Source organism: Biomphalaria glabrata, chromosome 5 (genome assembly GCF_947242115.1).
Source record: "Biomphalaria glabrata chromosome 5, xgBioGlab47.1, whole genome shotgun sequence".
Taxonomy (NCBI): Eukaryota; Metazoa; Mollusca; class Gastropoda; family Planorbidae; genus Biomphalaria; species Biomphalaria glabrata.
The window spans coordinates 4,189,619-4,217,510 of record NC_074715.1 but is presented as its reverse complement, the minus strand read 5'-3'; the positions used below and the strand labels follow the sequence as shown (position 1 = coordinate 4,217,510).

Genomic DNA, 27,892 nt, shown 5'->3' with positions numbered 1-27,892 from the left:
TTCATTCTAGCGTTTTCACTGTTTTACCTGAAAGTCATAAGCCCCCAGTTTTCCATACCAGCAGCAGCAAAGTCTGGTAAGGCTATCATATCTGAAAACATAATAGTGTAACAAAGTCTAATAAGGCTATCATATCTGAAAACATAATAGTGTAACAAAGTCTCGTAAGGCTATCATATCTGAAAACATAATAGTGTAACAAAGTCTAGTAAGGCTATCATATCTGAAAGCATAATAGTGTAACAAAGTCTGGTAAAGCTATCATATCTGAAAACATAATAGTATAACGAATCTATTCTATTCTTCTAATATATTTGTGTCTGCTATTGGTTTTAGTCGATTTAATATAATAATTTTTAAAGTACTTTGCTTGGATAGCTTATGATGCTGATGGTGCGATAGTTTTGACTGAGTTATAAATGTCTTTCTTTGGAAGGGTTATGATGAGTGATTGGGTCCAGGGTTTGGGCCATTCTCCTGACTGCCAGATCTTGTTGCAAATCATAAAAAGTGTGTTTATATTGGTTTCTTTGTCCGCCTGTAGAAGTTCACCAGGATGGTTGTCAACTCCTGCCGATTTCCCTTTTCAGGGTTTTCACTGCAGATGCTACTTCCGAGCGTAGCATTGGATAATCGTCTATTTTAGATAGTGCCGGGGAAGTTAGTATCTCTGTATCTCCTGGGATTTCAAAGTTATACAACTCTGTATTCCGTCCATCTTTTTATCACATTTGTTTTCCTCAGTTAAGCATTTATTGTTTTTGTCTTGTATTGTGTTAGTTCTTCCATGCTTTGAGGAAGTGAGATCCGTTACTAGTTGATACGCTATGTTACTGTTTGTTACATGGGATAAAAGATGTGAGACGATTACAATGAACATACATGTCTTTGTTGGATACGAGTTCATCTAGCTCTGGCCTGCAAGGTTCACTTGTGCCTCCACTTCTTCGCCAACATCTTAACGCCACTAACACAAGGCCTCTCCTTACCTTCTCGATGTCTGTAGAACGACAGTCTATATAAACTACAGGAATGTCTTCTACTAACAAGAAGGACCCTTTCAACAGCTTTAATCACAAGACTTCTTCCTGACCAGACAATCTACATTGCTTCTCATCTACTGACCACACCGGCAATGATCCCTTCTACAGCTCGGGTGGCTCTAACCTTTCTCTAGTTCTGTTTTACCCAGAATCAACAGTCAACAATCTTGTCTCTTCTTGCGTTCATAACTCTTTTACAGTGCACTGGTGTTCACCAGCAAAGGAGCAGTGATATAATAATATGAATAAAATAGTTAGTTCTGTGTATGGCGGATGGCTGCCTCGTCATGCGGTTTGCGCGCTGGACTTTTGTTCAGATTTATCAATGATCGAGTATTCAAACCCTGCCCGCTCCCATCCCCCGTCGTCCTTCGGGAGGTTTGGACTAGGAAGTAAACTATCTTCAACTCTGAAGTAACATCCGAAACATGTAAAACATTTTACAACAAACATTTTATTACAAACAATAATGGACTCCATTCACCAAAATAAACGGTCACGTGATAATATAGATAAAACAATGAAATGAAATGTCACGTGATAAGTATTTTTCATTATAATTAGATCGTGTAATTTGTATAGAAGAGATAGAGAAACACCAAACTCAATCTTGTTTGTTCACGATGAGTGACTGAGGTTCATTTGTGACAAATGTCTGTCCTCTCGCCTTCATACATTTGGATCGACTTTAGTCTTACCTAGTTTAGGTAGGGGAAAACTAACACCAAACAGTTCTTCAAAGAAGGCTAAACCTTGAGTAGTAATATTCAAAGCATACGCAGTATTGGAGACTTCTTCTTGTCTGGCCCAGGCTCTGCACTAGAAAAAGAAGAAAAAGTGTGTCAATTTACATGGGTTTTTTTTTCCTGGTGGGGGACTGGGGGATGTGAATAGAGATTCGGGCGGGTTGAACTACTTCCTAAAATTCTCACAAGATGCGGGAGGAGGGAAATGAACTTCTTCAAATGCCTGTGAATGAATTGTGTATGAACTAATTCGAATGAATGCTTCACGAGAAAGATTTGGACCTACACAAATAAATAATAAAAAGTTTAACTCTTTTACTCCTAACTGACGATACCAACGTTGATTTGACTCCATGAAATTAAATTAATTTTTGCTTTTATAAACTTTAATTTGTGTTAAATAAAAAAAAGCATGCATTCTTCTATAATTAGATACCTAATTTAACTTTTCCTAATAACATACACAAAGGTTATTTAGCTTCTATCATAACAGAATAGGAAACACAAATGATCAAAATAAATTCCATCGGTAGGCTACGTGGAAAATAATTACGGAGAGAAAGAGTTAAAATAATTTTTCCTGATGTAAGCAACAGTTAGAGAATGTTTATAAGAATAAATTTATAAGATTGACTTAAGTAGAGAAAATTGGTTTCATCAAATTGATTAAATAGAAAAATAATCTTATAATTCAATAAGAAGTTTACCAGGACTCCATCCTTAGTAGTAGTTTGAATATAGGAAAAGTCTGACACAACAAATGCTAGTAAGTAGGTTGACATTTTTTTGGTCTGAGCATACACATCTTTAACATAAGTCACACCCTCCTCCACTCTATACAAACAATGTAACAAACATAATATTAGCAGTCTTATCATTGAGGGGAAAATACATTAAATATTTTGAATCAATTATACAATTAATTTATTAACTGATCTAGATTCTAGAATAAAAATTCACAAGGTGTGAAAAACACAAACTCTAAATCGGCACTCGAAGTGATCCGCTCAGCCAAAAAGGAAGGTTTCACCATTTTCAGGCTTGGAACTACAAACATCAATAAAACTCAAATCTCCATCGATACAAAAAAGAAAAGACGCGCTCGTGTCGACAGTGTTGCCGATATTGGTGTATAGTTACTTCAACTAGTTCTATTCAAGACAAAGGACAGAGAGGAATGGAGAAGGATAGTTGACAGATCTTGTGTTGTGCCCCAATGGTCTAACAGACAAAGGGGAATAGGTGAAGGTGAAGTTTAATGTGAACCTAGCCTTAATTATGTTATTGAATGATTATCTTATTGATCTGATTGTTTTGTAGAGAGCCAATCCCTTATTCAAGGACTATAATGGTGCACATTGTTATCATTGGCTATTCTTATTGAGCTGCTTTCTACATCTTTAATATGAAACACTAGTCATTAGTTTTTGTTTTGTACTTAAATGCATATTAAATAGATTTTTTCTTAAACAAAAACAAGGGATTTTGTGTGTGCGTTTGTAAATGTAGTAGGTAGTATGACAAAAATTATTTAATTTAGAAATGTATTAAATATTTAAAAAATAACAAAGAATCTATATCTATATAAATATAGTAAATAGTTATCTCCCTTACTAAAAAGTCAACCGTGTTGTTTTTATTTCACTATTGAAAGTGAAAAGTTATGAAAATTACATTTTTCGTTTTCTGAAAGGTACAGAATAGCCGTAGCATCATAACTTTGTAAGGTCTAAAATATCATGATGTTGGATATACAACATCTTTTCTTGTTTACGAGATCTAAACGGGACGGACAAACAGACATTCGATACAAAACTTATAGCGACAACTAAAGGAAAAAGAGAGAGGGTTAACTGAAGAAAAAAAGAGAGAAGATTAACTGAAGGAAAAAAAGAGAGAAGATTAACTGAAGGAAAAAAAAGAGAAGGTTAACTGAAGGAAAAAAAGAGAGGGTTAACTGAAGGAAAAAAGAGAGAGGGTTAACTGAAGAAAAAAAGATACAGTGTTAACTAAAGGAAAATAGAGAGATGGTTAACTGAAGGGGAAAAAAGATAAAAGAGAGAGGGTTAACTGAAGGAAAAAAGAGAGAAGGTTAACTGAAGGAAAAAAAGAGAAGGTTAACTGAAGGAAAAAAGAGAGACGGTTAACTGAAGGAAAAAAAGAGAAGGTTAACTGAATGAAAAAAGAAAGAAAGTTAACTGAAAGAAAAAAGAGAGAAGGTTAACTAAAGGAAAAAAGAGAGAAGGTTAACTGAATGAAAAAAAGAGAAGGTTAACTGAAGGAAAAAAGAGAGAAGGTTAACTGAAGGAAAAAAGAGAGAGGGTTAACTGAAGAACAAAAGATACAGTGTTAGCTAAAGGAAAATAGAGAGAAGGTTAACTGAAGGAAAAAAGAGAGAGGGTTAACTGAAGGAAAAAACAGAGAGGGTTAACTGAAGAAAAAAAGAAAGAGGGTTTACTGAATGAAAACAGAGAAGGTTAACTAAAGGAAAAATAGAGAGAAGGTTAACTGAAGGAAAAAGAGAGAAGGTTAACTGAAGGAAAAATAGAGAGGTTTAACTGAAGACAAAATAGAGAGGGTTAACTGGACGATAAAAGGATGGTAAAACGGAAGAGAAAAGAAAAAGGTAATCAGTAGGTTTAGAGAGAAAAGAGATTAAGTAAACTGAAGGAGAAAGAGAAAAAGGTAAAGTTCCTCTGATGGGGATGCCTGGATGTCTTTTCTAATCAATCACTTGCTCAGTTAATAGGTGTTATTATATTATTTGCTGTATCGGTTGTCGTTCTTATGTTTACATGTGCTTGTAACTCGTCCGTGAGAATGTGTTGTGTAGTCATTCAGTGTATTAAAGCCATACTTAACGCACATGGTTTATCGGCTCTGTTATCATTATGTTCATAACACTAGAATATAATATATTTAATTTATTGGGCTTTAAATCTTTAAATATTCAAATTTGATGTGTCTTTATTTAGAATACAATTAACTAGTTAAACATTTCTAACCAGAAATTACATTATAGGGACGGTGATAGATAGATGCAATACGATAGATCTAGAAAAAATAAAAGTAAAAGTAAAGTCTCCCTTCAGATCATGCGGTCTGTAGAGCATATCATGTAAAACTCATCTGTTTCTGTGGTTAGCAAGGTGTCACGTGGACAGCACAGCGACAATCCGCCTTTACATTTCCCCAACTAATATCAGGTACGCAATAGAGCTCGGCGAATTCAGAGGCGCTCCTAAAAATCCAGAAATTTATAATCCCAGTCTTCACCAGGATTCGAACCCGGAAAACTCCGATTCGGAAGCCAAGCGCTTTACCACTCAGCCACAGTGGCCCCGATCCATGAGAAACTTCAGGTGTAAATGTAATATCAGTTACGAGACACTTAGTAAACCAAACTACTTTTTTTTTAAAAATCTACTTTCTACTTACAATGTTGTAGAATTGTTAATAAGAGGCATGTTAGATATTGAGGTAAAACCGCTTGGTCGTACAAGTGTCACATTGAAGGTCGACTTTATGGCAGGCTCATCAAAACATGGGAATGTCTTTCTAGCATCAGTGGGTTGAAATTGAGTTACAGCCTGATAGCTAAAAGTTAAAACAAGATAAATATACAAATTCGTTTTTTTTTTCAAAGTTTACTTAATTGGAAGAACTTTACTGTCTCTACATCCACAACTATATCTCTCAATAATGTAGAAGTTACTATCCTATTTTTAAAACCAAACTACGTAACTAATACCAATAATTAATTGACGTATTTGTTGTTTTGTAATGTATTTGGTGTTACATAAAATAAATATTTGGTTAAAGTTTTAACATCATCCGAGAATGGGTGTTAGTGAAATAAAGAGCTCAGTATTTTTATAAGTTTGAGCTGATATAAGCTTTTTTAAAAAAATACATTTTGGCTTTCCAATTCATGATACAAATGTTGCCAATTGGTTAAAAAATATTTTTTTTACAGTTTTTTTTACATTAAAAAAAAAAAAGTTTAAGCCCCTGTTAAACTTATAAAACAGAAAAGATCTCTTACAAAATTTAACAATACTTTAACAATACTTTAACAATACTTTAACCACATTGGTAGATAATTAACATGGGAAATAATGAGACATAGAATGATATCTAAACAGAAAAAAAAAAAAATCACTTAAATACATTTCTGCATTTCATTAGTGTTATTAATTAAACTGCTTAGCCCAGTTATAGATACTATAACTTTTACACTTTCCTAAACTCTCACACACAATGTTTCAACTTGCAGAATTGAATAAAAGTTAATAATAATAATAATAATAATAATAATATCTTTAATATAGCGCTACTCTAACGAAAACAGCATCGTCAAAGCGATGTGGTCCAATCTCATTTGTGGACCATTTAGGCACCTGAGATGAACTCCGTTTGAAAAACAGGGCTGGAAGGATTACCGTAGAGCCCTGGCAAGTAACTCTGCTGTTAGGCGCAGTGCCTTTAAGCTCCCATTAAGGTCAAGTGTCTCTGCAGATAGACTACCCCGCAGCTCTCGGAGCTGTGGACACTCATGCAAGATGTGCTCCGACTCTCCACAGTGGCGACAACGGTCGTGCTGCCTTTAGGCACTCTGCTCGAGTCGGGTGTCAAACCTCGAGTCCTCTTCAAGGTAGTCATGCCAAGCCAAAATCAAGCCTGCTTAGCCTCCCGACCACGCTTCCACCAGTTTATCAAGGAAAGTTTGAACTTTCATAAGCAGGCCAGCTGACATGCTCAGAGCGCAAAAGAAAATCATATTTTGGCCATGATAATCTGTGCATTATAGACTCTTGTTATGTATAGACATAATTCCTTAGAGCGCCAGATTGCTTGAAGAGTGGAAAACGCAGGCCCTTGACTGGAATTCGCAAGTAATGAGGAAAGTGAGCAGACCCAAGCAAACCTGGAAGAGGTCAGTTGTCAGTGAAGCTGAGGGTACTGGAATGAATTGGAAGCAGATGAAGAAAGCTGCTCAGAACCAAGTTCGGTGGAGAGGTGTGGTTGCTGCCCTGTGCTCGCCTGGGAGTGGTTCTTTTGTTTTATGTTTCAGTGTTAAAGATAATTTACTTCCTAGTCCTAACCTCCCGCAGGATGACGGGTCATGTGAGCGTGCAGGGTTTGAATCCGTTCCATCGAAAAGTCCAAACGACAGTCCAGCAAGTAAACCTCACGACCAGGCAGCCTTCAAGCACATAATTAAGTCAATAAGTCAATCTGTGCATTTAAATTTAGTGCTTAACATTAAAAGTTACAGTGTTTAGTAATCAAAATAGCAAAGCAGCGAAGCCAGCAGATAGATAATGTAATAAACGTATTTTTTAAACATGGGATTTTTAATTAAATCATTCATGGCTTTTCAATATTTCATTGCATCTGATCCATGGACCGAAAGTTTATCTCTTTTTGTTTACTAGATAATTAAATTATAATTACATTATTTCTACTAAAACGTCTAGTTCTATATTGTTAAATTTCAATGCTAAAACTTTTGTAACTTACTGGATCTTATTTTTTCCTTTGTATGAACTGAGGTAAAGTCCGTTTAATTCCTTACTAAAAGGCGACGTGTAGCTCATTTCTATTACATACGTTTTACCAGCCTGAGATAGAGTTAATAACACGGATGAATAGAATGATAGATTATGTATTAGAAGACTATGCATGGCATTTCCTATAATTAGGGGTGTGGTTGTCAAACGATAAAGCGCTTGGCTGTTGGCTTACGATAGAAAGGGTCGTGAGTTTGAATCCTTGTGCAGACTTTCGATTTGAAAGACATCTTGGAGTGAACCCAACTCTATTGGTACTTGCTTACTTGGGGGAGTAGAGTCTGTTAGTCATTTACTGGCCTAATTAAACTCAGCCATATATATATATATATAGTATCTGTATCATGGGCGTAGCCAGGATTTTATTTCGAGGTGGGGTGGGGGGATTTATTCTCAACCCCCCCCTTCCCGCTAAAATAATTTAAATATATGTACATAAATATAGTGTGTCTTCATGCTAACAAAGTGTTTAACGCGGCCTTTTTTTTTGTTACCTCAGTGAAGTCGTCAAGGTTTAGTATAAAGAAGTTTCTTTTCTTATCTGCTGACCAATCCGTGTAGTTCGGACTACTGTGGTCTAAGTCCTTGCTGTAGAAACCTAGACTTGAATAGTCCACTGTGAGTCCATTGAGGTGAAGTGTGACGTTGTCCGAGGGCTCGTCACATCGCAACCAAATCTTGACATGGCCCTGGCGTGAAAACAAAAATGGACAAGTGAGGAGTTTCCTACAACAGTTGAGAAATGGAATAACAAATATAAAGAATAAATAAAAATAATCATAGCAGTGAAAGAGAAAGACAAATAAGAAATAATGTGTTTCTTGTAATTAAATAAAACATCTACAAAAAAATGTTAATGTTTATTTGTTATACTTTTCACTGAATGACATGCTTTAATTTTTAAGAGAAAAAACAGCATACTTAAAACTGTATAAAGGAGGTATTGTCTTTAAAAAAGTAGTTTAATGTTTTTTTTTATTTGTTTTTTTTTTATCGATCACTACAAATAAATGCATACAAGAAATGACGGAGAGCCTAGATAGAGAGCCACCCAAAATTAGTCTCCTTATAAACTTGGATAAGACTAAAATTTTGCTAGTGGGATATAAGGCAAAGGATGTCCCCGTCAGACTTGGCGAGTCAAAGCTTGAAGAGTTGGACAAGTTCATATATCTTGGCAGCATCATAACAAACGATGATAATACCAACTATGATGTAGTGTGCCGAATAGAAAAGACAGCAGCCTATTTGGACAAGCCAAGCCTTAGTACTTGAGACAAAAATACACCTTCTCAACACAATCGTAATCCCAACAGCAACATATGCATGTGAGACATGGAAGTCATCTGCCGAAATATAAAAAAAAAACCACTAAATGTGGCTCAACAAAAAAGGCTGGAGACGGATTTTTTAAGTCAGTTACAGAGATCGTGTCTCAAACAAGGAGACCCTATGCCGACCCGGGAGTCAAACACTTAGTGAGCCTGTGATAAAGCGTCGCATGAGGTTTGTGAAACATGATCTACGACTAAATGGTCTACGCATATAAACAGTTGCAATGACATGGAGACCAATACGAGGAAAGCGCAAACAGGGACGTCCTCGTATAACTTGGCGCTGCACTTTCTTGTAGGACCTCAAAACAGTGGACACCAGGTGGGAGGAGGCCTCAGACATTGCTAGCGATAGATCTTTGTGGAGACAGCTTGCCGCCCAATGCGCCGAACTGTGCGGGAGGACCTAAGTCTAAGAAAAGCAAATTCACTCTAACATAAAGTCATCAGCTTCGTGTAGGAGACAATGTCACTTAAAAAAAAACCACTATTTTGTTACTAGTTTACCTTGAAGAAGAAATTTGCTGAGTTATCGCCAGCAATATAAGTCTGTATTTCAATATTGTAATGGGTAGGGTACAAGGAGGTGGGGATCCGATAGTTGGTCAGTTTTGGCGTCACTGTTGGTGTTTGTTGTATGTTGAATGAAGGTGTTGAACTGGCTGAATAGTCGATGAGTGGCAGGCAAGGCTCCGCTTGCCGCTTCATGTGCAGTCCTTTGAGAGAGGTGTTAGGAGCTGGGCATTTCTCACCTGGGGAATGATTAAACATAATAGAGATAGAGACTGGCATATAACAGTTAAAGGAAGAGACAAGGGCCGGATATATAAATGCAGAGGCCCGGAGCAGGATATTTGTCGAGGCCCCAATGCTAGGACAATAACCCTTCTTCCTAAGTATTATTAGAGAATGAATTGGGTTGCCTGAATCAGACAGAAAAACCACAATTCTACCTCTTTCCAGAAACCGGGGTCATTTCAAAGAAGTCGCAAAACAAACACGTGTTAATTATAAATCATCCAATCAGGTAAGGAAGTTCAGGAAAAAATATAAATACGTCAGTTTCTATAAGGTCAAACTTAATAAAATATTTAGAATAGAAGTTTCTATGATTCTTGACAATACTGTATCATCATCATCTTTCCGTTACGTTGCTCATAGAAGATGGGGTCTCAATAAAACACCGCACTCTCCACGGTCTTGCTAGTTTTTTGATGGGTTCCCAGCTCTTTCCGATCGTCTCGGCTTCTTCTAGTACACAGCGTCGCCATGTTCTTTTTGGTCTTCCTCAGCGTCTTGTTCCCTGGGGGTTCCACTCTAAGGCCTGCCTAGCTCTGTTGCTGGTAACTTTTCTATGGTTGTGACCAATCCACCTCCACTTCCTCTTTAAGATCTGCGCCTCTATATTCTTCTGTCCATCCATCTCCTAATGTTAAATGTTTTCCAATTTAAAATACCGGTGTACTTTTAAGGTATTTCGCAGACATCTGTTGATCAACGTTTAAACAATGGGGGGGGGGGGGGGGCAAGCTGGTTAGTCGGGGTTTATGTTGTAACTGGTTCCTGTGTTGGAATGAGTTCTTAAGCAGTTGCGGGTCCACTAGTTGAGGTTAAAGTTATCGCTAAGTTGTTTCAGTAATAAGTTATATCAGTAAAATTTGTTTTAGTAGAAAGTTGAACATCATCACGATATTTAAGTCAAGCTGATACTGAGTTGAAAATCTACGCGAATGTTGAAATTAGAAGTTTGAAGAAGTTGTTTTCAATTTATATATATATATATATACTAGTCAACCGGCGGTGTAGGAAACGCCGCTATTTGAAATAGCGGCCTTAGGCCACGCTGCAGCGTTTGTGTCCGCATATTGCTCCGCACTTTAATATAACCCGTGCTAATTCTAGGTGCATACATTATTAAATTTAACCATTTCATAACTTATAAAAGATTTCCCGCTGCCTAATGATTTGCCAGAAGCTCCTGGAAATCTTATGAAATTGCAAAATTTACGAAAAAGTCCTGAAAATATCCGGAAATTATTTAAAATCTTTTGAAAACTCATACAAATCTCGTGAAATATATATACAAAAATGTCATTTTGAGATGTCACTCAATATCCTACGCGCGATAAAAAAAAACGGCATTATGCAATACCCGTAATAGTGGAATACAGTGAAAGAAACTTCTCGCGCCTCAAACTAATGAAAAATTACGTATTGCCAAATATTCTCAAAGATAGATTAAAACATTTGGTAATTCTTGCTATTGAGTGTGAGCCATGTAGGAAACAGTATTCTTATGATACTTATCGATCGGCGGCGTAACATACGCCGTTTTTTTTGCAAGGCCGGTCTTAGGCCAATGCAACCTATGCGGTCGCATTGTGCTCCACACTTTCATAGGACCCATATATATATATATCAGGCAAGACTTTTTTACTTGGGCGATATTAAGAAGAAGAAAAGATACCAAATGTATTAAAAAAACTAATAATAGTACTTCATAAATAAATATTTGGCAATCTGGAAATTGAAATGATCAAAATGCAGGAGAGCAAACTGTTTAAATATTTCGAAATAAAAACACTATTCTCTTACATAATTCTTTATATCCTTGACTGGCGAGTCTCAAGCAGTCAGACCTCTCTCCACTTACTGTCTCAGGATCATATCTATTAATCATTTCTCTATAGCCTCCTGTGAAATAGATGACAACACACACACAAAAAGCTCCCGTGGCAACCAGAATGAAAAAGACAAATCCTGCTAAGGCTCTCATGTGACACCTGCTCCTGTCGTTAGGCCTGGCTAGTAAGTCTAGCTGACTGTCGCAGACATCCGTGGATTCCGATTTTTTCGCTGACATAATGTATTGACGATCAATACAGATTTAGTGATAATGAACTTCCTAAATAAAAAAATGATTTATTCATTATTGTAGGGAATTGTATTAATTTATTAATTCTCTTATTTATGTCAACATATTAATTAAAGGTAGATCAGTCTTTCTAAAACTTTTACTGATTGCCCTTCCCACTTTTCCGAAAATTAAAATTAAAAAATGCCCCCCCCCCCCCCCCGCTTTTACCTAGCTGAGGACCTGGTGTTAAGTGCAATGTAGAAACAAAGAAGTCTAAGACTACGACTAACACGAACACTAAGACTAAGACTAATGCTAGGATCAAAACTAAGACTAAGGATAATGCTAAGACTAAAACTAAGACTAATGCTAAGTTTAAGACTTTTCTAGGACTAAGACATTTGAAAAGCTTCTTATTATACAATTAGAGGATATCTTATAAAATATTAAAACATTGGAAATAATGTCATTTACTAGCTTAATATTCGTGGCTTGATAGATATATATATATATTTTGCTTTTTTGGTCTTGAAAGTCAATGAACTCGAAAGTCTCTGATTTTGGTTTAGTCTTAAGACTAGTGTGGCTAATTAAGCCAATTCTAGAGCGGCAGACTTTGCGAAAATTGATGCATTTGTGTGCATCTGATTCAGGGCTCGCGGACAGGGCAGCTTTCTTTTTTATTTCTCTCATGATTAAGGCCGCTTCGTTTCTTTTTCTCTCAGCGAGGATCGTCCCAGCACGCACAGTCTGTCTCCATGCACTCCGGTCTTTGGCTATGTTTTCCCACATACTTTAGCTGATGCCTGTGGCTCTCATGTCTCGCTTGCAGACATCTCTATAGGTTAGTCTTGGGCGGTTCTTGAGTCTGACTCTCTCCACAAGCTATCTTTCGAGATTCTACCATCTGGCATGCGTGTGAATTGTCCGAGTCAGCGTAGTCTTCTTTGTGTCAGGAGAGCATACGTATGGTGCATTTTGGCCAATCTCAAAACTTCCTGATTGCAGACATGGTCCTTCATGAGATGCGCATTTATAACTACAATGAATATACAACTTCTTTTTTCACCTCTATAAATTATCCCACTTCACCCCCCCCCCCAAATCAGAAATCTTATTAATATCGAACCATGCCGAGAATTACTCCCTTAGAGCACGTGAAAGGAAGTGGTCATTAAGGTCGCCTTGCCACCCTACAAGGGCAGCCCTAATACCGCACGTGAACCAGTTCTCTTTCAAATCCTTGTCCAGACCGTCTTTCATGCAGAACTCGACTTTTATAAAGTCGCCCCCCCCCCTATTTTATCATGACTTTACGCCCCCCCCCCCTTTTGAGAAGACATCTAAGCAGTCGCACCCCACAGTTTGAGAAACTGTTGTGTATACTGTTGTCTTCAGAAATACACCAAAGTACGTAAAGTTAGTAGACATCTAAGCAGTCGCACCCCACAGTTTGAGAAACTGTTGTGTATACTGTTGTCTTCAGAAATACACCAAAGTACGTAAAGTTAGTAGACTATTACATAAAGAAAGAATAAGGGAAAGATAAATGCGCTCTGTATCATTCTAAAGATTTATTGCATTTATGCGATAACTGACTAAATATAATAATTATAAGGCTTGTCTTAAGTGTCCGAAGATTACAGAGGAATGCAGTATTTCCACTGGCTGCGCAGCCCCAGCCATGACCTACATATTTAACCACAAACAGAGCAAGTATAACCATTGTCCTCAGGTGGTGGATTTTGATTTTCTTTTCGCCGTCTGCGTCTGTCCTGGGCCGATGGTTTCCTTTAGGTCTCGAATGTATCCCGCGGCCTTTGTGAGTGACCTTCAGCTGTCTCGTTCTGAGGCCGCATGCAACCAGATGCTGATTAAATTTACAGATCTATAAATTTAAGGTAAAAAATTAAAAAAAAATAAAGATGCCAAGACAAATATAGATAATCGTGTATCCTTTGTGCAGATATATTGACTTGTGTCTCCTGAAACAAAGAAGATTACGCTGGTTCGGACATGTCACCCGCAGGCCAGAGGGTAGAATCCCGAAAGATATCTTATATGCCGAGCTTGTGGAAGGAGTCAGACCCAAGGGCCGCCCAAGACTAACATATAGAGATATCTGCAAGCGAGACATGAGAGCCACACGCATCATCGAAATTATTTGGGAAAACACAGCCAAAGACCGGAGTGCATGGAGACAGACTGTGCGTGCTGGGACAACCCTTGCTGAGAACAAAAGAATTGAAGCGGCCTTAAGCAAGAGGGAAAAAAAGAAAGCTGCCCTGTCCGCTAGCCCTAAATCAAAGGCATACACATGTACGAATTGTGGCAAAGTCTGCCGTTCTAGAATTGGCTTGATTAGCCACACCGGATTCTGCCCCGTCTCAAGATTAAGTCAAAACCAGTGACTCATTTGGGCGCATCCATTGCCTTTCGAGACAAAAGAAGCCATATATTGACTTGAGAGAGAAAGAGAGAAAGAGAGAGAGAGAGAAAGAGAGAGAGAGAGAGAGAGAGAAAAGAAAAAAAGTAAAAAAAAGTATGATTTGGTTAGTAATTAACGGACTACCTTTTGGAGTCGTTCTTGTATAGTGTGTACAGCTACCTGTACGTAAGTGTCACTTTACATTTTCCAACCCAGGTAAAAAAAGGGTCAGATCTTCAGAACTATTATCCTGGCTCGGATTGGCTGTTGTAAAAGGGAGTGAACTAATACGATACGTCAACGGGGCGGAGTCTGTGGGAGAGCGAGTCTCAAAGATTTTAGGAATACAAATAGGCCACTTCTTTTTTCCTCATAATGGTCAAAAACTATCAGCGATCTGACGACTACAACGCTGCCACCACATCAGAAAAACAAACAAACTATGGCATGGTTGAGTAGTTTGCGTTTTGAACTGTCCTTTAAATGGCCCCTGTTTGAAATCCCGCAGCTGGCGTTTCCCGCCGTATTCGTTTTTGAGTCAACATTCAACACATTTTTTTTTACAGTAATGTAGCCTATTTAGAAGGCCAGGTACAGGCAGTGGCGTAGCTATGGTAGGGGCTGGGGGAGAATTTGAAAACCCAACTGCGCCCCACTTGAAATGACTTTTTGATTTTGACTTTTAATTTTTTTTTTTTTACTTTAAATAGTATGCAATTTTCTCATGGCATGATGTCGAATGTTAAAATGCAGGGGTCCCTTAAGAGGTTAAGTCCCCAGGGCCACCAAAAGTTGGCGAATTTTAGTATTACGCCACTGGGTAAATAAAGTGACTGAAAGACAACACTTTGACTACAACAATGTGAGAACTGGTAAATGTTAGGACACAAAAGGACTAGGTCAATTTGAGAACTGAGATGAATTTAGAGATTATGTTAGGTTTGTAGATAAATATATTGTGCATTGTGTTTAGAGACAGTAAATGTACTGAAGTAGATGAATGACGTTGCAGAATGCGGGTACATGGAAGAACAAGATGGCTAGGGCTTAGAGAAGGAAGAATGGACCTCATTCACCAATCGTAAACAAACAACATTTAGCCTTGTGATTCTCTATCTCTTCCATACAAATTACGATCTTATGTTTATACACAGTGGCTATCACCTGACAGTTTTTTTTAATCGTTGTTTTGATCAATATTATCACGTGACTATATATTGTTTGTTTACGATTGGTGAATGAGGCCTATAGTGATAGACTGATAAGTAAAGGACGGATAGAGACAAAACGAGCTTCCCCATCTGTAAATAAATATCAGACGAAGTCTTTATCAGTTTGTCAGTTTTATATTGTAAAATGTGTTTTCCGATTCGGATGTTCCTTCAGTTTTGAAGATAATTTACTTCCTAGTCCAAACCTCCCGCAGGAAAACGGGGGACGGGAGCGGGCAGGGTTTGAACCCGGGACCATTGATAAGTCCGAACTACAGTCCAGCGCGCAAACCGCACGTACTTACATCATAATTCATTGTGATGTCCCTTGGCTGTATCCGGACTCGCGCAGTACAGTAAGTGATGTAGTGTTATGGTAGACACACACACAATATCCAGGCAAGGACAATACACACACACACAGAAACTATTTCCTGACAAGTCTTCTTGCATTTTTGACTTACTCATTGAGGTGTGTGTGTGCGTGTGTTTGTGTGTGCAAAAGTATCGTAGCCAGAAGGAGTAATCCGTAAAAAAGTCCAACTCTAAATGAAAACATCCGAACATCATTTTTATATGGCTATATAGTCAAACAGGAGGCGCGGTGGCTGAGCGGTAAAGCGCTTGGCTTCCGAACCGGGGACCGGGGTTCGAATCCTGGTGAAGACTGGGATTTTTAATTTCGGGATCTTCGGGCGCCTCTGAGTCCACCCAGCTCTAATGGGTACCTGACATTAGTTAGGGAAAAGTAAAGGCTGTTGGTCGTTGTGCTGGCTACATGACACCCTTGTTAACCGTAGGCCACAGAAACAGATGACCTTTACATCATCTGCCCTATAGACCACAAGGTCTGAAAGGGGAAACTTTACTTTTTTATATAGTCAAAGGAACTGTGAGAATCAGTGGTAGAAGAAAAAAGAAGTCGATTCATTAAATTTAAATGTATTTACTAAAAATGAACATGTAGGTGTGAATATAACATATAAAGTATTTTAATAGTTTAATTGTAGACCTATGTTGATTTTTTCCAAACTAACACTGAATAGAACGTAACCAAAAGCTGCAGTCTTATTAACGAAAGAATCTAATCAAAGGATTTGCAAGAGATTGTCTAGACTCTTGCGGTTAACGCATTGTCAGGGGTATGTATAGAGAGTATGAATGTATTGTTGTAACTTTGGTATGAAAGAGTTATATCCCTTAGTTTATATACTCCCAGGTTATGAATGTGAACGGCCTTGCACGTGTATGTTGTAATGTTCCCTGTATGTGTGAGAGAGTGTGTTAGTCCGTGGGGTCCTTTTCCCAGTTCAGAAAGGTTGAACAGTTGTTAACTGGACTGGTGTTTGTGTTAGTCAGATGTCATATACTAGAAGAGGATGGATTACGGAGTACTCAGGGCCGGTCTTAGGCCACTGCAACCTATGCGGTCGCAGTGGGCCCCGCGCTTTTATAGGCATCGCGCTAATTTTATGTGTAATTTTTAATTTTTAAATTTATAGGAAAAATTTATGGAAATAACCTGCACTTATTATAATTTCCTGAAAACTCATAAAAAATAGACAATGTCATTCATTATGGCAAACGCCATTCCTACTCGCGATTAAAAAAAAAAGACAGTGTCAGCTTTCATGCATAAAATGTAATAATTGGACGAATTTTCACCATAACCGGAAAATCCAATACGGTATTTACTTGTATAGTCACTGGCATATAAAAACGATAAATATGCCATAGGTTGCAAGATTGGTAATGTAAAATTAACTTGATCGCAATTTTGTACTTAGAAAAGAATGAATAAAATGCAAAGCTGAATTTATTTTCTAATACAAAATCTTAATTTTTTACTTATTATCCTTTTTTCCACCCAGACTAGGCCCCGCGCAATTAGTTTCGCATAGGGCCCCGCAATCGCTAGGAGTACTTCTATATAAATAATACATTTGTAATTTCATGAGAGAATTTTTTTTTCATTTTTGGATTCTTTTAGAAATACATTTGTTATCACTAAGTGTTTACCATCGATACACAGTAATCGTTCGTATCTAACCCCTAGTGAGTTACGAAAACTATAATCCGACACGCATTACCTCCCCTCTTTCCCTTGTATACTACTCTCCCCCCATCCATAATATTGTTACGTTCTTCTCTATCAGGCCTTCTGCAAACACTGCCCAACAACACAGCACATCTAAAACATCCACTTGACAACAAGAGCTTCAATAAACAAGGTGGCGGTTTATTTACAATTACATCAACAACAGCAATTAAACAAATTGGCTACAGTAACTTGAAATGCTTTGCTACAAAACAGAACTGCCTAACTAATCACTACCAGTCTCTCTAGCTCGTACAGCTACATTTTCGAGGACTCACTTCGTAGCACACAGTCCTAACTGCTTGCTGTCCTGGACTCGACTGTCATTTCTAACACACTGTCCCCCCATCTGTAAAAGCTTTTTGGCCACATGACCATAACATTGGTCATATTGCGTGCATTTGCAGTACTGTCCCTTGTTCACCAGCCCTTGACCTGTGTGATTGGCCTGAATCATGTGTGTCAGTAGGCCGCACACACATTAACCCTTTCAGTCCGCCACTAGGGTCTTAACAATATATCAAGAAGAAAAGTCAGACAGAGAAAACGAAGGGAGGACAACATGAAAGGACGGGCCTGCCATTGAAAGAGGTTCTATCCGGACAAAAAGACAGAGAAGAATGGAAAATGACAGCCAAAAGATCTTGTGTGGTACCCCAACGGTCTAACAGACTAAGGGAAAGGTCTAGGTCAGCGGTTCTCAACCTTTTATGCTCGGCGACCCCTTTTTACAATCCCCCACTCTGCCGCGACCCCCCCCCCCACACACACACATACAGCAAAAGAAGAAAAGACAATAACCATCCATATTTTCGATGGTCTTAGGCGACCCCTGGCAAATCGTCAATCACCCCCAAGAGGGTCGCGATCCACAGGTTGAGAACCCCTGGTCTAGGTGATATTAAAAAGATGTATATGGAAAGTGGTTTCACTAAGATCAGATGACTGGACAGAGAAGGTCTCTTAACATGGAAGCACAGACCTCGCCGCCATTAGCTGATAGTTTGAAGATCAATGTGTTGAAATGTTAGGTAAATGTTATAAAGCCAGTAGAGAATAAACTAGCTGCAAACATTGTACAGGTTACTTTACACGAGCTTGAAATCGCGCATTGAAAGCAGTGTTGTTTACCTGGACAATGCAATCGTGAGCATGCAACAGCTTTGCTAGAGGATTGATGTTGTTAAATTGGTGTATTCTTTCGCCACAAAACAAAATCTTAAACAAAATTGTTTGATAGAATAAGCTTTACCCGACATCACCATTAAATCAAACGACATGTATTTATTCTAGGTGTTTATGACCTCCTTCAGTTGCGCAGCGACTATGGATCTTCTAATAGAAATGAGATGTCTAGGCATTAGCTATGGTCAGATCGATGTCTCACTGACACAATAACTTTAAATTGCACATCTCAGGGAAATCGCACAACAAAAACCTGTGGCCCCTGAATATGTTATACATGTATTGTTACATTTCTTTTATATATATTTATGTATGCATACAATAGAGCATGTGTGTCTTATGTTAAGGCTTCAGCTCGGTGTTAATTCTATGAAATATAACTAGTGTAGCTCTAAGTCTGACTGGAAGTAACACTGAACTCAATCTACTTCAGTAACACCGGCGAAAGGCCGAAACAATCAAAATATGTAGTCGACGCTGATGTTGTTCTACACATATATTTAATAACCAAGAAGGGAATCGTCCGATGTCAGCTATGTCCGTAAATCCGTATCTCTATTCTACGGCTCTATACGAAGCGTCCTCTATGTAGCGTCACTTAGAGCGTTCTTGTTTTTTAACCAACTTTACATCATCGTCGCTAAGTAAAACTTTCCTCTTATTCCCGAAACAAATAACTAATTCCTAATCATGTCATAACACTTACAAGAATAGCTAACACCTGGTAGTGCTTTTTGATTTAGATCTAGTTTACGTGAGTATTTTATTGTACTTTAAACTAATAAGTTTTAGAGAGTCTTTTGTATTTAATTTATGTTATCAAATATATCAAGATAAACAAAATAATTTTAATTTCAATTATGCTTTCCTTGTAAGATGTTTCTTCTTTCTACCCAGAACTAAAGAACATATTTAACTAGTTCTAGGACTCAAGACAACTAATCTAGCCTTGAAATGAGTCCTACTAGCGTGTCTAAATACTTGTCCTTATTCGTTTCAAATGATAAATCACGTGATCATGCCTTAACCGGGGCCGGATTTAACTGCATGCTGGACAATTTATGAGAGATATACAATTACATAGAACCATTGTTTAATACATGCGCAACGGCTGTCTGTGTCTGCTCTATTGAAGTTGTTGGTGAACGGATGCTGTAGTTTTCAATTACTTTTTCAATCCTCGTGTCACTGGCTAGAAATTATTTTATACAAAATGTGTAATTTGAAATTAATGAATTTTCAAAAATTCATAAAACTTAAGTAGGGGGTCTACAGAAAATCAGAAAACATGCCAAGGGGTCTACGAGACAAAAAAAGTTTGGGAACCACTGCTTTATGATTGGTGAAGGTATTCAGGCAGTCTCAAAAGATAATAAACTGTCTCAATTGTTTATCGTTCAATTAATCGTAATCAATTTAGTATAATGAAATCATTCCAATAATATTATTAAATTAAAATTAATTTCAATAAATAAATAATTAATTTTTATTTTTTTTTTAGAAATGATACCAAATGATTTTGTAGTAGAGACACTGTACTAATAATTTTTATTTCCCTCCAGTTAATCTTTCACCAATTCTACTGAAATGATTCCAGCTTTATGTACTCACAGCCAATAACTTTAGAATCTTTAGACACACAGACATCATCTCAGATCGTTATTATATAGTTTCTGCTTGTTGCAAAAAAAAAAAAAAAGTTAATTTTAATACAAATCTAAACTACTACAATACAGTTCTAAACATAAATGAATGAAAATACCAAACAAACATATATGTTTTAATAACACGCAATATAATATTGATATAATATCATCAGGGCTATAAATAAAAAAAAAGATGACACTAAAATTTAATGAAACAAAACAGGTGTTAATAAAAATCATATCCAGCCAACTTGTTGAGTTTATCTGTTTCAGATGTTCCCTTAGAAATGAAAGTTAGTATGTCCTAGTCCAAAGGACCAGGAAAAAGAAGAAGAGGCAGACAGAGAAAGCGATGGGAGGACAACATAAAAGAATGGACGGGCCTACCACTGAAAAAGGTTTTAAACAAGGCAAAAGAGGACAGGGAGGAATGGAGAAAAACGATCGACAAGTCTTGCTTTGTGACCCAGCGGGCCAACAGACTAAGGGATTGGTAAAAGGTAAAAAGTCCAAACTTTCTAACCAAAGGACTTTGTCTTAAGTGGGCAGGGTTTGAACTCTGGAACGTCATGAAGATAGTCCGAAGCGCACACTACATGACCTGGCAGCAATACTTCTCAACATTGTCTCAAATGAAATAGAAAAAAAATTCAGATGTTCCCTCCGTAATGAAAATGATCATGCCCTAGTCTGAACCTTCTAACTGGACAACTTCGTCTTAACCTCTGCAGCATCCTGACGACAGCCCGAACCGCAAACCACCTGACCTAGCAGCAATCCTTCTAAACATTGTCTGAAACAGAAACACATCTTTATTAATTAATAATAGTCTTTATATGATATATACTGTTGAGTTAATTTTTTAAAATACTATTATTTCGCTAGATTTATTGATATATACAATGACTCTTATAATAATATAAACAATTATAAAAAAAAAGCAAAATCTAGACTAGACTAGATCTAGATTCTAAACCCAAATCTAGATCTCCTCTACCTTCTAGACTTAGAAATCTATTATACATCGAGATTAAATAACTATGTCAAGCATATATGATACATTTAAAAGATCTGATAAAGTTAACAAATAGCTAAGATCTATTAGTTTCTACAAAATGACAAGTTATTGTGTAAGTGGGCAATGTGCTCTTAGTCCGATGGGGCTTTTTACCCACTATTAGGTCATGGTAAAACGATCAATAAAAATATTATGAAATTAATTCATTATAAAATCTATCAAATCTTACGTGATTTAAAATTAAAATTCCTATGCAGAAAATATTCTACATGAAGATGAAATAAAAAAAAAAGAATATTACAAAAAAAAAAGACTTACCTTATAGTAGACTAGGTTCGAAAATTCAAATTTAGTTTTGAGTAAAAGAAATTGGATCGCCATAACATGCTTTTTGAGGTATAATCAATTGGCAGGGAACAATAATCACATATAATCGCAATTTCCATCATCCAAAAAGGCCTTTTACCCCAAAGTGCGTTTAAAACCACCCTACCCACTAGCAGAACTAGATGTTAGATTATTTTTGGTAGATGATATAAGAGAATTAGATGGACTCTGGGGCATTCTAAAAAAAAGTAAATATTTATATTACTACATTTTTCGAAATGAGGTACCGATTATGTATTTGTTTCGTTCACTTTTGTTAAAAAAATAAAGAAAGAAAGAATGCGTTTTTTATGTTAGAATAAATGTCAGTATATACAGAACAAGATTTTGTAATTATTAAGTTTTTTTTTTCTTCACAAGTATATCCTTCAAGTCTAATGCCACGAATTTTTCAATCTTAATATGTTAAACCCTTAAATAAAATGAATATGACATCACATTTAATAAGCTAAAATATACTAAGACATATTTTCACAAAACTCATTCATTGATTATTTACATATATTAACAAGCTAATAACGTAATAACAGCTTACTTAACTGTTTTCAAAATCTATTAGTAATAGTCGACCCACGGCGTAGGATACGCCGTTATTTTGCAGGGCCGGCCTTAGGCCCCTATTTGACAGCAGTGGGCCCTGCACTTTCAAAGGACCCGTGATAATTCTAGGTGTAAATTATTAAATTAAAATATTTTATAACATATAACAGAATTCCCACAGCCTCCTGATTAACCAGGAGCTCCTGGAAATTTTCTGAAAGTACAAAATGTACAAAAAAGTCCTGAAAATCTCCAGAAATTATTAAAAAATATTTTAAAACTAAATAAAAATCACATGAAATATACTGACAAAAATTGACATTTTGGGTTGTCATTCAATATGGAAAACGCCTATCCTACGTGTGATAAGTAAAAATGGCATTATGCATTCTCGCGCCTCAAACTAATGAAGAATTACTTGAGGTCAACTATTTTCGAAGATAGATTGAAACATTTGGTAATTCTTGCTATTGAGTGTGATCTATGTAGGAAATAGAAATTTTATTATATATGACTTCGCTACATTCAAAGCTCGAAAAGTAAATTTGTACCTAGTAAATAATGAATAAAATAGAAAGATAAATTTATTTTCTAATAGAAACTCTTAAATTTCACTTATTATCAGTATCCCTACACAATTTTGGCACCACCAAATCCATTTCGCGTAGGGCCCCACAACGTTTAAGTTCGGCCCTGCTATTTATTGACAGATGAATACAGAGTAGATTACTTGTTCTAATCCCCCCCCTCTTATTTTACCGCTATAACTACGTGGGGTATAAATAAAAAGAGTGATCTATCCATGACTTCTTGGTCACAACGGTTAAGTCCGGCCCTGCTATTTTGTGACGAGGGAATACTACTTGTTCTTCCCCCACCTCTATTATTTTTCGTAACTCTAGTCCGTCAAACTTGCAGAAATAAAAGAGTGATCGTTCCTTTTCTTCATGTGTGTCCAAACTCTTGAGCCATGAAAAGGATTAGCATTAGCATACGCCGCTATTTTGCAGGGCCTGCCAAAGGTAATTGCAACCTATGTAACTTTAGTGGTCCCCGCTATTTCAAAGTACCCACAGTTTCATAGGGTCCATGCTAATTCTAGGTGTATAAATTATGAAATTAAACCATTCTATAACTTAAAACAGATTTCCCGCGCCCTCGTGTCCTGGTAATCTCCCGAAATCGCAAAATATACGAAAAGTCCTTAAAATAGTAAAGAATGAAATAAAATGCATAGACGAACTTATTTTCTAATACAAACTCTTAAATTTTACTTATTATCCACCTCCCTACCCAAACTTGATCCGGCGAAATCCTTTTTGCTTTGGTCCCCACAATGGTTAAGTCCGGCCCTACTATTTAGTAACAGGTGAATATAGAATAGTAGATTAGTTGTTCTCTTTCCATAACTTCTTGGTCACAATAGTTAAGTCCGCGCTGCTATTTAGTGTTTGTAAAATGTTTCTTTGTAAAATGTTTTACATGTTTCGGATGTTCTTTCAGAGTTGACTATAGTTTACTACCTAGTCCTTACCTCCCGCAGGACGAAGGGGGATAGGAGTGGGCAGAGTTTGAACCCGGGACCATCGATAAATCCAAATGACACTCCAGCGCGCAAACCGCACGACCAGTCAGCCATCAGTAGTGACGGGTGAATACAACTTGTTATCTCCCCCTTCTCTTGTTTTTCCATGGGGTAACTCTATCCACGGAAACAAAAGAGTGATCTTTCCTTTATTCTTCTTCTTGTTCAAACTGTTGAGCCATGAAGAGAATTACATGTATAGGTTGTTTGTGGTCAGTTTTTTTAGTTGTTTTTGTGTTTTTTTTCCGTCTTTCTGTAAAGTTTTCATCTCATATATTACAAACGATATTGAAAATCGTTTTTAACGGTATTTTTAAACTTGTTAAGCAGTAATGCCTACTTTTTTATGTTCAGGTCAGAATCATTTTGCTTTTAAAAGGAAATCGATTTGTTTTATAATTCAAAATCTAAACTAAGGTTTTTATTATATGGATACAAGTTTTACTAATTATTGCAAATGTTTACTATTTATTGTACGAAAGGAAGAAATATATTAGGATTTGATTTATTTCCTATATTTCAATAAAATGTATGACAATTTTGGTTATTTCTATGAATACTGTTAAGACATGATAAAACATATTTGTTTAGACATATATGATTTAAAGGGTAGATGATGTATATATTATCCGTTTGTGTTGCCCACGGGCTATGAAGGTATTATGTAACCAGTACCACGATAAAATATCATTAGATTTTTTGAACCAGTGTCATGTATTGTAATTACCCAATAAAACACTACATTAACAAGTCTCTATCCTAGTTTTTTTTTTACACAAGAATAACAAAACATTTCATAAGAACTCAGTACACTACATTACATCAAGCAAGTTCGACACACCAGTACAGATCAGTTCACAACACACAAGAAACATAAATACAAATGTAAGCATTAGCGTTGGATGTGTTTTAGGACATCCTACTAATAAGGAAAATATTTATATTACCACGTGTTTTAAAATAAGATACTAAGCTGATACTGATTGCGTTCATTTTCTTTTTTAAAATGTGTTTTTGTGTAGCAGAGATGCCTACATGCAAAATGGAAATGTGTATTCCCAGACCTGGAAATGTGTATTTTGAGGGGCAAATGTGTATTTTTCTAATAATAAAGAAATCTACTCAGGAAGGACTAAAAGTAATTCAAGCACGTAACATACACAAATACAGCAATTCTAAAGTTAAAACAACATGAAATTATATAGGACAATTTGTACTTTTATCAAAATATTTACACTTTTAGTCTGTCATCTATAATAGACTTTTCTAGAATATGTTAGAATGCTGTCATTCTTGTCACAATGCAATGATTTTATGATTATATTACATCTTGTGTTTTCTACTTTCCATAATAGAGGCAACAGAAAATGCATTCAAAAGAAAGAACATTTTCGTTCTAAGTGAAATAAGACTAAAACCAGATGTAATGGTTTGCTAAACTGGATCAGTGACATCTAATTATATAAAAGTAGTTTTGTTTATAGGCAATTTATTTATATTATATCTTTATCTTTACAAGGTATCATAACACTGGAATTATTTTATCACATTTTGAAAGAGTTCCGATTTTCCTATTTCAGACCATTCTTTGCATAGTTAGCAGTGAAAGCTTTGGCAACCTACTATCACTAATAACAAACATTTTAAAGTTGTTGTTTTTTTCAGGGAAATAATCTTAATTGGTCATTGAATTTGTTTCTAATATTAAAAGCTGGGCTATTAAGTATGCCGAAAAGCTGTAAGATAAAGCTAATTATTCTGATTTCTGATGCTTGAAGTTGTATTGAATAAGGGCTAACACACTCAGCTTTCAGATCTCCTTGATTTCATTCTTAAGATTTAGGCTTTCACAAGTAATGTAACCTAGATAGTTGCTATTGACTAAACAGTAGCTTTCGATCTGCCTCAGAAGATACGTTATACATTAGGGAACATCAGTTAAAGGTATTTTTAACAATCCCACGGAACTGTAGGCTCTATCGTGAATGTAAAATAGGCCTACTAAAATCTAGACCTATACCTATACAAAGTTAGAACAGCCAATTTGCCCCTTTTTTTTTTGTATTTTAGAATCCATAAAGATAAGAAAGGAAATCAATAAATCTCTTGTGAAGAGTTACAGATATCTAGAGCCATGCTTGACGCTCAAGGCTTGAGTTACTAGACCTAGCCTGGTCACATTTAGATCTATATCTAGATCTGGAATCTACATCTAATTCTCTAATAAAGTAGAACCCTTACTCAAATGCCACTTGAAACGGAGTTTGATGATGATGATAATGATGTAGAGATTTGTATCTATTTAGGTCTTGATTTAGATTATAATTCTAAATTTACCTAAGATTCTATTATAGGTGTCTGACATCGTAAAATATCTCAAGTTCTAGTTCCAGTCTTGACGAATTAGATGTAGATCTAATCAATCAATTCAAAATCAGGTTAAAGACTTCATATAAACTGACACATTAAAAGGAACTCTGATTTATTTAGATCTGTTAAATCTAGTGGACAATTTAAATATTCGCGCGATAGCGCGCGCGAACAAAAAACAAAAATTGATGCTATCTCATAGTAGATCTAGATCTAATCGAAAAAGTCCATTTCCAGGCAATAAGGCACTGATATATATATACATATATATATATATGATCATATATATATGATTTACAAGAACTACTTTATTATGATTAATTTTTTTTTGCTTTGAAGGGGGAAATGCGTATTTCCAGATGATAAACCGCACTCGCGTATTTTCGTGTCCTTTTGTGTACCAAAAAAAAAAGATGCGTATTTGTAGGCAACTCTGGAGTAGGAATATCTGTATATTCAGAAAAAGATTTACTAATCGATGATTATGTTTTTTGTACATCTTTTGATGTCTTTTGCCTCGAACCTTTAATAATTTAATTAGAAAAACATTGAATTCCATTAAGTTATATTATGCTTATAATGCATTTTAATTTCACTAAAATAATTCCTACAACTTTATAAACTGTTACTTTTTAGTGTAAGAAACAATTAAAATAATAAAGCTATGAGATTATTTAGTATAGAGAAATAAAAGTATGCTTTTAGACTTTTACAATCTATAAATCAGATTAAGTATAGGTCAACTTTGTGTGAGGCCTACGGTTAATGAGGTTATTAAGTAACCAGCACAACAATGGAATGCCTCTGTTTTGTAATTGATCTTATGTTATAAAGGTTATGCTATAAATAAAAAGTTTTATTGAAAAAAAAAAACTTTAAATAATTTCTTTTTTTTTTAAGTCAATGTGGCGATATCAAAGCTACATAACTGTAGCCACATATACTTAAAAAAAATAGAAATTATATAACGATTTTATTCATAACGTTAAAGAAATTTGATTACAATTTGAGCATTACACCAAACAATACATAATAACTCTTGAAAACTTATACATGTGTCACGTACACAGTATCTATATTTAGCTAGTCAGCGACCTCGGGTAATTCCTTCACGCGGAGAGCTATGTTCAGAATAAATGTGATTGGTTTTGAGGTGTTGATTGTTGTACTTTGAGCTGCATTTATTGGTCAGATTTCAACCAAGCGGCAATGAGATACGAGTCACATGGCAAAACGCCCAAAGCTCTGTAAATTTCTAGATTTTTGGCCAGTCTTGTTTGGAACGTGTTAATGAAAACATGTACTAGAGTTTTGTATTAGAACTCAATTGTATTACTGTGTAGATCAGTTATTTTATTCAAGTACATTTAACCATTGTAATTATTTGTGAATAGCTTTTCCACGTTTTGAATAAAAGTAATTGTTTTAGACGAAGAGAAGTTTCTTCATTGAATATAATAAAATACTTAGATCGTATTGTCAAATAGTAACTCCTAGATCTAGATGATCCTCTTATCAACTGGCAACCTCTAGATGATCCTTTCATCAACTAGCAACTTCTAGGTGATCATCTTATCAACTGACGATTTCTAAATCTTCGGCAACCACGATCATTGATAGTGCAATATAAGTATAATCGTAACATCTGGCACCATCTTAGATTGTGACATTAGCACTATCTATTGATTGATTGTGACAATATGTATGTAATAAAATGTAGTAAATTAGCAAATTGTAAATGCGTAAATACTGTAAATACTATTAAAAATTACCCTGAGCACAATTTACACCCGCCTTCTCCTTGGGCAAACAGTTATGTTTACCCCATGGAGAATGGGAACAGTCGTCTAAGGTCGACACATTTGCCTGGC

General features: G+C 36.1%; 1 protein-coding gene across 4 annotated transcripts; it reads right to left on the bottom strand.

Moving 5' to 3' along the window:
- LOC106075904 (aminopeptidase N-like) lies at nt 1-27,892 on the bottom strand. 4 transcript variants are annotated; one of them, XM_056029059.1, is made up of 9 exons: nt 27,794-27,892; nt 11,292-11,601; nt 9,204-9,448; nt 7,857-8,051; nt 7,313-7,413; nt 5,228-5,386; nt 2,497-2,623; nt 1,742-1,862; nt 1-91 (listed from the first exon to the last, which is right to left on the bottom strand). In XM_056029059.1, the coding sequence occupies exons 2-9, from the start codon at nt 11,557-11,559 to the stop codon at nt 24-26; spliced, it is 1,284 nt and encodes a 427-aa protein (XP_055885034.1). In that variant the 5' UTR covers nt 11,560-11,601; nt 27,794-27,892; the 3' UTR covers nt 1-23. The 4 variants fall into 4 exon arrangements, with proteins under 4 accessions (XP_055885034.1, XP_055885035.1, XP_055885033.1 ...); XM_056029060.1 differs by lacking the exon at nt 27,794-27,892 and adding an exon at nt 20,087-20,260; XM_056029058.1 differs by lacking the exon at nt 27,794-27,892 and adding an exon at nt 14,126-14,209.

Excerpts from the sequence above, each read along its gene's own strand:
- LOC106075904 (XM_056029059.1), bottom strand. The coding sequence starts at position 11,559 with ATGTCAGCGAAAAAATCGGAATCCACGGATGTCTGCGACAGTCAGCTA. Across the intron at positions 7,414-7,856 it reads ACCTTGACGACTTCACTGAG|GCTGGTAAAACGTATGTAAT; the intron begins GTAACAAAAAAA and ends ACTCTATCTCAG. Across the intron at positions 2,624-5,227 it reads ATTAACAATTCTACAACATT|AGTGGAGGAGGGTGTGACTT; the intron begins GTAAGTAGAAAG and ends TTGTTTGTATAG.